Here is a 12,963-nt window from a genome sequence, read left to right on the forward strand (position 1 = left end):
CACCCAGTTGAAATTATCATTAGGAATTGCAGCATATGCACAATAAATGAATAAGGATCTGCGCGCAATAACGAAAGATTCTGCACGCTCGCATGCGCGGACAACCGTCTCCCAGCTTCATTGTGCCTTAGTGTGCTCGATCACCCAAGTTTCCCGCGATCACGCCCATGGTGGTGGCGCCGCTAAACGGAGGGAAGAGATCCTCAGCCATAACGCAATCCCTGCGAAAAGTTTTCGCCCAGTGGGCGATGTTTATAAAATTTCTCTATGTTATACGGGTGGCCACCTGGCAACAGAGAATTAGTTGTTTCAATTTCATCGGAGGCGTAGCAGAAACAAATTTCTTTAAAGCATGTATCCGGCCGCATCGGTGTCCACAGAAGTCACTGCGATTATCACCACTTGTCTTTCGCGGACCGCGCTCATTGATCAACAGTCGGGTGCTTGGAGTGTGCATTCTTAATATTGCGCTATTCGTTCGCATCAATTTCGGTCGATTACCGTTTTTATGAGCCAATGTTTATATTTTCAGCGGTTGCGGCACTAGGCAGAGTAACGACTTTCACAGCGGAATACGAATAGTGCGATGCATTTGCAGAAAACTAGCAACGTCATAGTGGCAGTTGCGCATCTAATTAGCAGCCAGACAGACAATGTGGCAGCGTTGAAACAAATCCGGAATCCGATCTACGTTGTGCGCGGCAGTCTCTGCACGGGTGAATAAAATGCACTCTTTAGCAACTTTCATGTGGCAAATTAAACGACGTTACCGTTCACATTCTCGGTTGCCCTCTGACCCGGAAAGCGCGTCGGTTTTAGCGATAACCATATCAGTTCGAATAGAAAGAGTACAAAATGTTAAATGTGTCCAAACACGTCGGCCAGGTACTTCTGTACGTGCACGCTGTCAAAATGATCAATAGATGCGGCCATCGTCGCCGTACATGCATCGCCCGGAATTTCGCAGACGTACTCTAAAAAGAGGTTTAACTGCGGCAGTGTATAACCTTAAGTGCGATTGGCATTGCTATCGTAATTAAGATTGTGCAGCAACAAGTAATGAATAACAGTTAATTGTTACTTAAAACCGTATTACAGGTCAAAGACTAGTACATAGCTAATATGTCGCCATGTTGTTAATTTCTGAATGTACGCGAGAAAATTATATATTAACTCTTCCCCTACCCTGTAAAAAACGGCATACTATGCGAGGTGTTCGTTAAGCTTTTCCGGTTCAAAAACTTTAAAATTCAAAATTTTGCTTCAGTGCATAAATATTACGGCAATTAAACATACTATTTAATATTATGACCTTCGTTTATGTGTTTTGATGTCTTACTACCAAATTTCATTCCCGGAATCAAGGTTCTTAGATAACACTGGAACAAAACCTGCAGAGATATGCTTCTAACACAACAGAAAAATATTGAAGGAAGCTTTCCAGTGTACTAAATATCGACCTGCCCATTCAATAGCAAATACGTGCGCAGAAAACAAAATTAAACTTACACTATAATTCAAGTGCGCGCAGTTTTCCGGCTAGCAAAAAATCACTTTGTGCCCTATATAGTTGAACACGCCGTTGGGTGAAACAGTCGGGCAAACCCTTTGCAGCGCAGGCGGCTTCAAATCGTGCCCAAATGGTTTGCAAGCCCAACAAATTCATCAAATGACATTAGTAAAGTGCTACTTTTTCTAAACGGGACCGAGTCGAGCAAGAACTAACAGAGCCATTTGCTGGGCTCCTTCCTCGGGCATTCTTCGTCCCTCGGTCTAAAGTCCGATGATGAGGCAGCATCACTGTTCGCTGCAGCATCAGCATCACTGGCAGCATCACTAAGAAAAATTGCTACCTCGATCTTCGGCAAAACAACCGTGGTCGAAGCTGATAGAGTCCCGGGTTTCAGGGCACGCGCACGGTGTCAGAGGCAGCCATTTTAAACTTGTACACGCGGCTGCGCTCACAAGCGGTTGAATAATTGCCGCTGTGCTAAAGAGACGAACTGAAGAGAAAAGTTAAGTGCAATTTCTTAGCTTCCAGGCACGTGGCGCAGCATGTTCATGAAAAGCGCAGAAGTGTTTCAAATTGGCGTTCGAAATGTGTGCTTGCGAAACAGTCAATCTTGACAGGCCCACCTTGAACCTGTACAAGTAGCCCAAGTTAGTCCCGCTCAAGCCTGAATGAAGCAGGAAGTTCACGCCAGACCTGTTTAAACCAGTTCGCCACAATAGTAATCCTAGAGGACCTATACATAAATATTTGCCTATGAGACGGCTCCTACGGCAACTAGTCGATACCTGTATGCCCGCCGAATGGCGCCTATGTGCACCTGCACGTACCTCTGCGCCTTCCAGACGCCACTTATAAGGAGTCGAAGAGGCCAGTTGGCTCCTATACGGATCCTTTAAATACCCCTTATATGCTTTAATGAAAGCATACCGGTTTTAAAATAGGGCATAGCTATTTTCAGCCTCGGTTTCACCGCGTGCGTGCCGCGTTCCTCCATCAGTCCTTGGAAAGTCGTGGTGTGGCTATTTTATAGCGTCGGCTTCCTACGTCATGCCTCGTTCACCGTAACCATGCCGCCACTAAATTTCCCACACCCTTGCCGCTCAGCGCGACAGCAGTCATGCAGAAACCCCGTGCTATGCTTACAGAGCGAAGCGGAGGTCATCTGCATGCCGGCGACACAGATGGCCGTGACGAAGCGCAGGCTGTTGTACCATGTCGCCGTGGTAGACGCCGACGAGACCGACGCGAACAGGATGAAGGCGAATGTCGAGGCGAAGAATATGAGGCGGCGACCGAACCTGCGAGGTGTGGAACGTTAAAAAGGAAAGGAATGAGGTTGAGCCCGAAAGAACGGCCATTCTCGATAGTGACCAGCACTCGCTTTGATTCTATGCCGGCCAGACGATCCGGTTTCGTCAAATTTTCTTCTTCTTCTTCGTCTTTACCCCAGTAAAGATGGCACATACCCACGCGGGGGGATTGGCGAAGGTGCAGTGGCATAAACAAAGAACTTTCCATAGGAGATTACGACAAAATTTCAGCACCAAGCGTGAACTTTGAAAAATGTAGCAATAAAAACGACAGAAGAATATTTAAAGTTAAATAACAGACAGACATTAAGTGAAAAAAAGAAGAGCTCGAAGAATGTTAAAAGAATGAGCAAATCTACCTACCAGTTGCATTTGTGTAATCATGGATAATCCCACAAATCAAACCTTCACATTATTATTATTATTATTATTATTATTATTATTATTATTATTATTATTATTATTATTATTATTATTATTATTATTATTATTATTATTATTATTATTATTCACGTCAGTAAATATGGCACATGCCCACGCGGGGGGATTGGCCAAGCTACAGTGGAGAAAACCTTTACCTGCTGCAACTTCTTCCACTTTTTCATTTGTTCCCGTTCGGCTTGTGCAGTGACAGGCGTGCGCCGAATACTAGCAATACTAGCTATTTTTTGTCGCGAGGCGGCGCCTTATTCGGTCGTTCCAGAGACGATGGCGGCGCCACGCGGGCTCTTCCTGAAGCGGCGAGCCGGTGATTGCTCTGCGCGGGGCGTGCAATCGCAGTGGATTGGAGCTCAAGATACGCGTCAAAAATGAGCATAATCTGTTTTTCTACGATGTGCGAACACTCAAAACAGCAAACATGCAGTTTCTGCAAACATGTAAAGAGTTCAAAAAGCAGTGATTAAGTGCATTCTGCAGGTTGATAACGTGTTTGAGCCCAATGACCCGTCTGTTCCTCAGCGATATACTGTGTTAAGTGTCGTCAATGCATTTGTATTTGAAGTGCTCATGCGACCAACGTAGAGTATGACAGCTGCATGAAAGCAGTGCAGTGCTTAAACACTGAGCTGATATGAAGTATATTGGCAATATTTTAAGGTGGACGGTTGCAGAAAACTGATTTTTCTTCATGCTTCAGTCCATTCTGGCTTAGATTAAACACGGCTTTCTGGCCACAACATGACTGCTAAATAGCTATATTAACGGCAGTAACTTCACAATTGCACATTCAGTTCTCAGATATATTGCGCTGAGTGGATGAATAACCAACCGCAAACGCTTCTTGGCAACTGTCGTCTGCTCACTCAATCACAGCGTTTTCTCCCGCTAGTCAAAAACACATTTTGAGCGCTCATTTCGAATGTATTCTAAAGCTCGAATGACCTCCTGGCTGCCGCTTCAAACAGCTACACTACCTCTTCTATTACCGCATATGTGACCAACGTACGCGGAAGATCGATGACCTATAGTCGGATACAATTGAATCTGCAATAAAGCTCCGCCCACATTCAGGACCACCGAACAGAAATCCTCCGTGAGAAAATGTAGACAGCTGGTCCAACTCTTCTGCTCACCTGAAGAAGCAGCCAATCACGAGTCGAAATTGTAGGCTCAATGATTTTGGTGTTCCTGGCTGGTTTGGTAAACAGCCCAACATTATAAAGTTCATTTTGATTACTGTTGTGATTGTTAAGGGCAATTATACTACGCCGTGAACCGTGGCCAGTATTACCAACTGCTGATTTTTTTTCAGTTCTGTCCGTATAAGGTGAGCGCACAATAAATACACATACCATATTTATGAGGTAAGGGCTGCACTCGTGTAGGCACGAACTAGTGCATCAGACTGTCTGGGTCATTAAAGTAGTTTATTTCCGCTTTCGGGTGAGTGCCCAAAGAACAAGAAAGTGGACGCGCCAAAAAACAGTTGAAAGTGTTTGTCGCACTTAAGAATTCGCAAGCTTCGGAGTTATTGCGGCACTTGCTAACTAGCGATTCCATGTTCATATCGACAAAAATTTATTTCAAGCCTGTAATGCAGCCAAATATAAGTATAGGAACATATTAACAACCGACAATCATTTATTGCTGGTTATCTAGACTCCAAAAATCGCACCAAAAGTGCCACAACGTCAAGAAGCCGCTTTGCTCCCATAGAGACGCTCGCTATAGCATCGGCGCCATCCCCTCCTCGTCCGTCATGTCGTACTGCCGCCGCGCCACTTATAGGAGCTGGAATGACCGAATAGGGGGTCGTTCCCAACCCTCCCTATAAATCAAATTTATTTTAAGAGACTTAAAGCGTACGGCACTCATGCCAACAGCTTGAGCAACCGATGAATGGATCGAAGGAAGGTAGGAGCGTCCCCATTGAAACGGTGCAGTGGTAGTTGCCACCATGCTCAGTTTATTTTCCTTTATATTTGTTTAACTCTGCTGTAAGTTGTTAATAAAATTCGCCATTTTCTTTAAAATACGTCTTCCTACAATTTAAAACTCATGTCATCTCTCTGCCTTTGAGCCGCCAAATCTCCAATCGCTTTTTCCTAATTTCCACCGCAGATTTATTTGCGTGACTATTGTTAGCTCTAAACACTAAGGCCTCAGGAAGAGTGGCTGTGCCTGCATCGACATCGGGATGGATACCATCACATTTTAGAATGAGGTGTTCTATTGTTTGTACCGATTTACCACACACAGCACATGTGTCATCTTCTTCGTCAAATTTCTTTTTGTAGCTGCGCGTTCTAAGACACCCTGACCTAACTTCAAAGAGGAGGGCACTGCCTTTTGAGTTATCATAAAACGTTTCCTCTCTGATCTGCCTTTTCCAGCATCGATATAGTTCTACACTATGCTTCTTTTTCATTGAATCTATCCAACTTTTACCTTCGACGTTTTTAACCTGTCGTTTAATGCTCTTTCTTTCTCCTTCCTCGTCTCTGACAAACTTACTGACCAGCTTTCTAGTTCGTTTCCGCCACTGTGGGTCAACGCTCTTTCTGTACAGGTATTTACCTCAGCTGCCCGTCTGTTATCGTCCAATTTCCTCAGGCGTTCTTCGTATAGTACTTTAATCTGACCTTCCCGTGCTTCGAACGTTGCCCAGCCCATATCCTCCCCCTGTACTGCCTCGTTTGTGGTTTTCCAGTGGGAACCTAGTGGTAATCTTCCAACAGTTCTCTGATTTACTTCTAATCTCGACTGAACTTCAGCCCTTAAGCATAGAACCGCATTCCCGAAAGTAAGCCCCGGCGCCATTATTCCTTTCCAAATACCTCTGAGGACTTCATACCGGTTGTACCCCCACAATGCCCTATGTTTCATTATCCCTGCATCTCTTCGCCATTTTGCTATGAGAGATTGTTCGTGCTTTTCCGTGTACATATGCCCTTAGTTTACCCATACCCCGAGATATTTGTATTCGGCCACTCGGGGTATTTCATGGCCTTGTATTGTAAGCTCCTGATCAGTTGTACCGTTGAAAACCATCACACCTGACTTAGTTGCGCTAAAACTGAAACCTAGACTGTCTCCTTCGTATTCACAGCAATTCATTAAAGTTTGCAAATATTCCTGGCTTTCTGCTAACAGTACAATATCGTCCGCATATATTAAACACAGTAGTCGTTGCTCAACAACCTTTCCGCCTAATGTGTACGACAGATCATAACCTAGATTGTTTCCTTGTAGCCTTCTTTCCATGCTTAACATCTAAAGCATGAACAGCACGCGGTGATAGAGGACAACCTTGCCTTAATCCTTTGTGTACCGGACAGTTGTTGTACTCTTAATTCCTTCCCATGTTATTTCAACTTCATTTTCTTGATCTATTTCCTGTAGAAAATTAATTACCTCATGACCGACACCTTCACCTTTTAATATGTTACACAGGAGTTCCCTGTTCACGTTGTCGTATGCACCGTTTATGTCCAGGAAGGCTAAATACAGAGGTCTGTTTTCCGCCTTAGCTCTCTCTATGCACAGGGTAAGCACGAACAGGCAATCATCTAAGCGCCTACCACTTCTGAACCCGTTCTGAAGTTCTCCGAGTATTCTATTACTTTCTACACATGACTGCATTTTTATTTTCACCGCCTCCATCGCCAGCTTGTATGTAATTGATGTTATCATGATCGGTCGGAAGGATTTTATGCTCGTCTTATTGTTTTTCACTTTATAAATCAAATTTATTTTACTCTGTTTCCAGCTGTGCAGAATTTGCTGATTTGTTATGACTGCCTCCAATACTTTTATCAGCGTTTACTTGCCTCTTGGGCAAAGTTCATTAATTAGCTTGATTGGAATTTCGTCGATCCTTGCGACGTACATCTTGTAATATTTGCTTCCGCCTTTTTCCAGTTAAGATTCGTCAGTTCCACGCTGTTTTCTATTGTGCGGTCCTGTGTTGCTCCCTCATTTGGGGTGATTACTCTATCGTCTTTCTTAAATGACTCAGCTATAATTGATTAAATGTAGTTCACAGCGTCATCTCCCACTAAACATTTTCCCTCGGCATCGTGATTCTGTTCCTGTTTTCTGTGATTCGCTTTGCCCAGCCCGCTTATATGGTTCCAGAATTTTCTTGGCCCCCTTTAGTTGCATCGCGAACTTCAGCCAGCCAGCGATCAGAGGACTGTTTTATTTTAGCCTGGACGATGACCTGCACTTGCTGTTTCTTTTGTCGATAAGATACCAATTTTCGGCCTATTTCCTCTCCAGATAACTGCGCCCTCTTTGCTTCTCTGTGTTCCCGTGATGCCAACCGTCGTTGGTCGATGGCCTCCCTAATTTCCTTATTCCACCAACTTCGTGGCTTTCTCTTTCCTCTCTAGTGGTTTACTCCTTTTACTTGTTTTATTTTTGTACTAATGAGTAGTTCTAATTTAATAAAATTGCACTTTTTCATGGGACGTGTCTCTATTGCGTCCTCTATGCAGGCCGCTATTTGCGCTATTTGTTCGTCGTTTAATTTTGCGTACTCTTTTTGACTTCCCTTCATTTCTCTTTTCACCAGCGCTCCAAACTATAGACTAACACGCTTATGATCACTACCGAGGCTGTACTTCCCCTCTTCGACTATTTCCATTATTCCGAGCTTGCTATACATTCCCTGCGAGATTAAGCAGTAGTCAATGGTCGTTTGCCTGCTACGGAATTCCCACGTGATTTTTCCCTCACCCTTAGTTTCTCTATTTACAATAACTAGGTTGTGTCGCTCACGGAAGTCTAGCATCATCTTCCCGTTACAATGTGTGTATCCATTGAGATCCTCGATGTGGCCATTTATGTCCCCCAACCGAATAATATCGGCGCCTTCTCCAAGTTGCTTTATATCGTCATTGAGACACTTAACTAGATCCGTGTTCTCTTGCCTGCATTTGTTCCCTGTCCCCAAATAAACTACTCCTAGTCATGTCCTTTTACCGGCAATTGTACCCGATACCAAGACATGTTCTTTGCAAGTTGACTTTATTCTTTGCCAATTTGTTCCTTGATGTATAAGCATACCTACTCCTCCTCCTTTCCTCTCCGTTGTTGTTCTGTTGCTCCCTTCCCAGACGTAGCCATCAATAAATTGTGGGTCTTTTAGATCCCTGAGATGTGTCTCGCATAGCGCGTATACACCTACTTCTTCGTCCTTCAACTGCTGTTCTATCTCTAACCACTTCGCTCTCTTTCTACCGCCTTGCATGTTTATGTACCTGATCCTGGTGTTAAATTTCTTTTTCGTAATTTTCTTCCTGAACCTCCTAGTGGCCGTTTTATTGGCGTCAGCCTCCATTGCTACACTTTCTACTTTGCTTCTACCTACCCTATGCCCTGAGCCGCAGTGGAGCCCCTAAAAATGCTACTGCCCGGCCTGGCAGGCGGCACCCGATCTCGGCTCCTAGCCTTCCATTAAAGTGGATACCATCTCGTGTAAATCCTCCGCCAAAGCCTGCTCTATGGACTTCCCTGTTTATGTCTGCCACTTCAAAGCCTTTTTCCTGGCTTAACTTCCTTATATCCCGATTAACAGCCACAACGTCCTTGGCAATTTCTCCGTCCCGTCCTTGCACTTCCGGCACTGTGCACGCACACAACGATCTGGACTTGCTGTGCTATCGCCTGGCTTAACTTCCTTATATCCCGATTAACAGCCACAACGTCCTTGGCAATTTCTCCGTTCCGTCCTTGCACTTCCGGCACTGTGCACACACACAACGATCTGGACTTGCAGTGCTATCGCCCTTAAATCGTGAACTCCCTCTGCTAATCTTTCCACTACTTTTGCGGCTTCACCATTCAAGACATCATTTAGCCCCGCCGCTATCACTACCAAATTGCGCTCTACAACATTCTTAGAAAGTTCGTTTTTTGTCTCTCAGTACTGCGTCCATTTTCCTGCCTGGGAATGCTCCGACTGCTACCCGCTTATCACCCTTTACACGCTCCATTATAGTTTTTGTGTACGTACTCATATTTGAGTCACCACCGATAAGCACTTGGCTATTCCCTTCCTCCATCCTAACTTCCGGAATATTATGCCGCCTCTTATCTGTGACTGCGACCTCATTCCTGGAAGTTAGCTTGTTCCCCTTCTCTCCATCTCCTCCAGACGTCCTAGCTGCCACGTGTGCGTAGCTGTTTTTGTCTGAAACTGAAGCTGCCTGACCTGATTCCTTATCGCTGTCCATGCCAGCGCAGGTCCCATCCACGTGGCTGGCGCTGTAATGTCCGCCAATGTGGCTTCGCTTGGCGGTGTCAGCCTTTTTTGCCTCCAACACTTGACTAAGCTGGTCTTGAAGTTTCCGCTTCTCTGTCCTCTCTACCTGCAGCTCTTTTTCTAGGGCATCCATACGTAGCGCTAAGCTGGTGTTCGCTTCGTCAGCCCTGCCCAGGCATGCGCTTAATACGCAGCATTTGCACATAAACTCCGTGCCTTCGGCCTCCTCTACAGATTCGAACCGCGTGTCCTTCAAATTCACCGACGCCTCACACTCCTTGCATTTAACCTTCAGTTGCTTGACCATCCTAGTAGCACTCTAGTATTACTACCACAAAATGCTAGAAAATAAAAAAAACCACTTGCAACCACGTGCTCAAATAAAATTCTACCTACCGCAAAAGCCAATCATCTAGAAAGGAATACTAACTACCTGTTTAAGCCAGTTAACTCACAAATTAGCCCTGCAAATCTATAGCTGCCGGCCGGAAAAGGCCCGGTCGTTAGGTCACTGACCTGCTCTTTCGCGAGCCCTTTAACGAATTAGCCTTGATCTAAAACTAGCCTAAATCTAAACGGGCTCATTCCTAAGCGAGCGATTCTTAGTACTGACAGTACTAAGCACCCATACAGCCTTTAGAGTAGAGCTAGATCGGTCGGACAAAATTATTCGCACCAAGTTTGAGCTCATCCTACATATAGATGACTGTGCCATACGCTCGAGGCGATGCACTTGCAACGAATTGATAGCGAAAGTTGCACTTTAGCCCATCCTTTGCTGGCACTGCAGTGGTGTGAGCAAGGCAGGCATTCCACTATAAATATTGGCCTCTCGTTGACCATGCCTTTATGATGCCGGGTTCCAGTAGCAACAGAAGTCACATTCGCCACATAGACACAAGCCATTTTTGAGCGCCAGAGGTATGTTCGGCAATTGGCTTGAGCGTGCGATCTGTAGTGTGATCCGGGAGAAAAGTCTCCCATTATGTGAGAAAAATTTATGCCCACCTGTCGGACAGGCGACCCAAGGCGAGAGCGCCTACCAGGGATCCAACGAACACGACGCTCTGCATCAGCGATCGTTGCCAGTCGTTGGAGCAGACCAGGTCCCACTGCGATTACAAAGCAACTTGTCAGCGACTGCGGACAGAAGCAGTTCCAGGAGGCTGGCAGGTTGACCTGGCAAGCTAAGAGGGGGGTTAGTTTTTTTATTACTCTGCGGCAATTGCTCGAGCGTAGCGGCGTTTAAATGTTAATAACGGGCGGTAGCTTTGTGCGTATGCTTTATTTGTGTGCGTTCCGCTCGATGGAGTGGCAACAACTAACCTCTTGTGTTTGGCTGCGCGGCAGGAATTACAATTTAGATAGCGGCCACTGTGAGCGCTCATTCTGTGCACGCTGAGTGAAGCGCAGATTGGTTTCGTTTCACTAGGACGTCCAAAAAAATCTAGCTACCCGTTTACTTCTTTCTCGACTGTGAACTGGATGTCCTTTTCGGTGCTGCTCAGATCCGTTAAAAGATCCGATAATGTGTTCCAGCCATTCCAGTGTCGGTTTGCAGGAGTTACTGAAACAGAAGTGGCTATGGCTGCGCCGTGAGCTTGTTTTTAAACGCCTGCTGGAATGTAAAATAGGTAATGCTCAGGCTTAAAAACAGGGTTCTCTGTCACACAAAGTGGCATCATATTCTAACGCAGACACGCAAACCTGAACTTCTAACCCAATTGCAACGCTCGTAGAGTCAAAGGAAGTCACCATGCCCCATGCAATGAAATGAGGTAGCAGTCACTGATCGTAGTCGAAAAGAAGGAGAGACGCTTCCAAACCCATGCAGGTTACTTGCTCAGAGTGAGCAGAAAGAGAGCACTGGCGAATTTAATACCAAAGAATGCAACGTAAAGATCGGGAATAGATGCTTGGCATGGGGCCAGCGTTCTTGTTTAAAGTTGCTTGCGTCGCATGGATGAATATTGATTGTAGCAGAAACCGCGTCGTCAGGTTCCTTTTTTCCGGATACGATAGATGCATTGCCTCAGCCAATCTGGTGGCCAGTGTCGTGTGCATGGCCTGCGAGCGCATTTTGGGCATGCTTCACTTTGGGCATGTCACATCACGTTGATTCTATTTTATGCTTCTTGAGAACTTTTCAGTCACCGATGTAGGCATGTTTACAGCTCAAGCATGGTATCTTGTAGCTATACCTCCTGGAAACTGTTCATTTGGTAGTGGGTCTTGTAAGTTCATTGGTTTATTCCGCAGCTTGCTGACAGGCATGCGAGCAGGCATTCCGTACGTGCGTGGCAGAAGCGAAGTGCTCTCTCGTGTGTCTTCAAAATACGGCTTGTGCGTGGCCAACATCCCTGTCAGCAAGCTGCGGAATCAACTAATGAACGTAAAAGACCGACTACCAAATGACCAGTTTCTAGGAGTGATCCACAAAGTACCTTGCCTGAACTGTAATCATGCCTACATCGCTGAGACAGCAAAGCCGTGAAGACGCATAAAGGAGCATCAACGTGATGTGACAAACGACAAGCATGCCCCAAATGCGCTCGCGTGCCATGCACACGACAATGACCACCAGATTGTCTGAAGCAATGCTTCTATCGTATCCAGAAAAAAAAATTGCTGATGGCCTAGCTCTGTTAGGCCAGCATATACGTAGCGAAAGGGCGAAGACTTCTGCATGGGAAGAGTGCCTACACTAGATGCGCCTTTATTCATGGTTAAAGCTGGAGGCAGCTTCTCCGCCTCAAACGCCAAAGGCCCTGGTTAGATTCCGAGCCTTGGCACAGTTTCTTTTTTATTCAGTGAGTTTACGGGGGGCTTCAGTGGCTCCCAAAGATGCCGCCACCGAATACGTTGGTTAGCGGTTAACCGCACTCTCTGTTAAGGCGCGTTTATACTCCGTCGTAAAACGCGCGAACGTGCTGTACGGCAACGTCACCTGAATATTTGCCTCTCCACGAGGAGACTCTGATATTCCGGAAAAGTTGCACATCAGTTCAAGAAAGAAGAGGCCTGTACCTCAAAAACTGATACAGCAGAATAAAATTTTGAAGAAAAAAAAATTCACAAAGGATTGGAAAAAAAATTAAACACCACAGAATATCTACCGCATTCGAGTCAATACAAAAGCACGGATTTGTGCTACGAAGAATACGACGATGACCGGGTAGTGCCACCGGATGGAGCAGATGCAGGTTGATGAAGATGACGCTCTGCAGTGCACCGCGCAAGAGTGGTACAGTGTAACACGAGGCATGTTGGGAAAAAAGAAAGCTGCCAGGAAGAACCCACGGATAGTGGTTTCTCCATGGCGCAATGTCAAATTAAGATTTTAGCCTATGCAGCCATGTTTTGTTATCGCAAAGAGAGGGTGCTTGAGGCATTACATTTGACTGAACAGTTTTGTGAGATATCAGGTGCGG

At 45.5% G+C, this 12,963-nt stretch overlaps 1 protein-coding gene across 2 annotated transcripts in view; it reads right to left on the reverse strand.

The window, feature by feature from the left end:
- LOC144116042 (organic cation transporter protein-like) overlaps positions 1-12,963 on the reverse strand; it is a 179,748-nt gene that overhangs the window by 104,887 nt on the left and 61,898 nt on the right. For both annotated transcript variants that reach the window (XM_077650709.1, XM_077650708.1), the window contains exons 4-5: positions 10,541-10,644; positions 2,657-2,811 (exon numbers count right to left, since the gene is read on the reverse strand). In XM_077650709.1, the coding sequence (XP_077506835.1) occupies positions 2,657-2,811; positions 10,541-10,644 (259 nt within the window). The remainder of the gene's footprint in view (positions 1-2,656; positions 2,812-10,540; positions 10,645-12,963) is intronic.

This window comes from Amblyomma americanum, chromosome 1 (genome assembly GCF_052857255.1).
Source record: "Amblyomma americanum isolate KBUSLIRL-KWMA chromosome 1, ASM5285725v1, whole genome shotgun sequence".
Taxonomy (NCBI): Eukaryota; Metazoa; Arthropoda; class Arachnida; order Ixodida; family Ixodidae; genus Amblyomma; species Amblyomma americanum.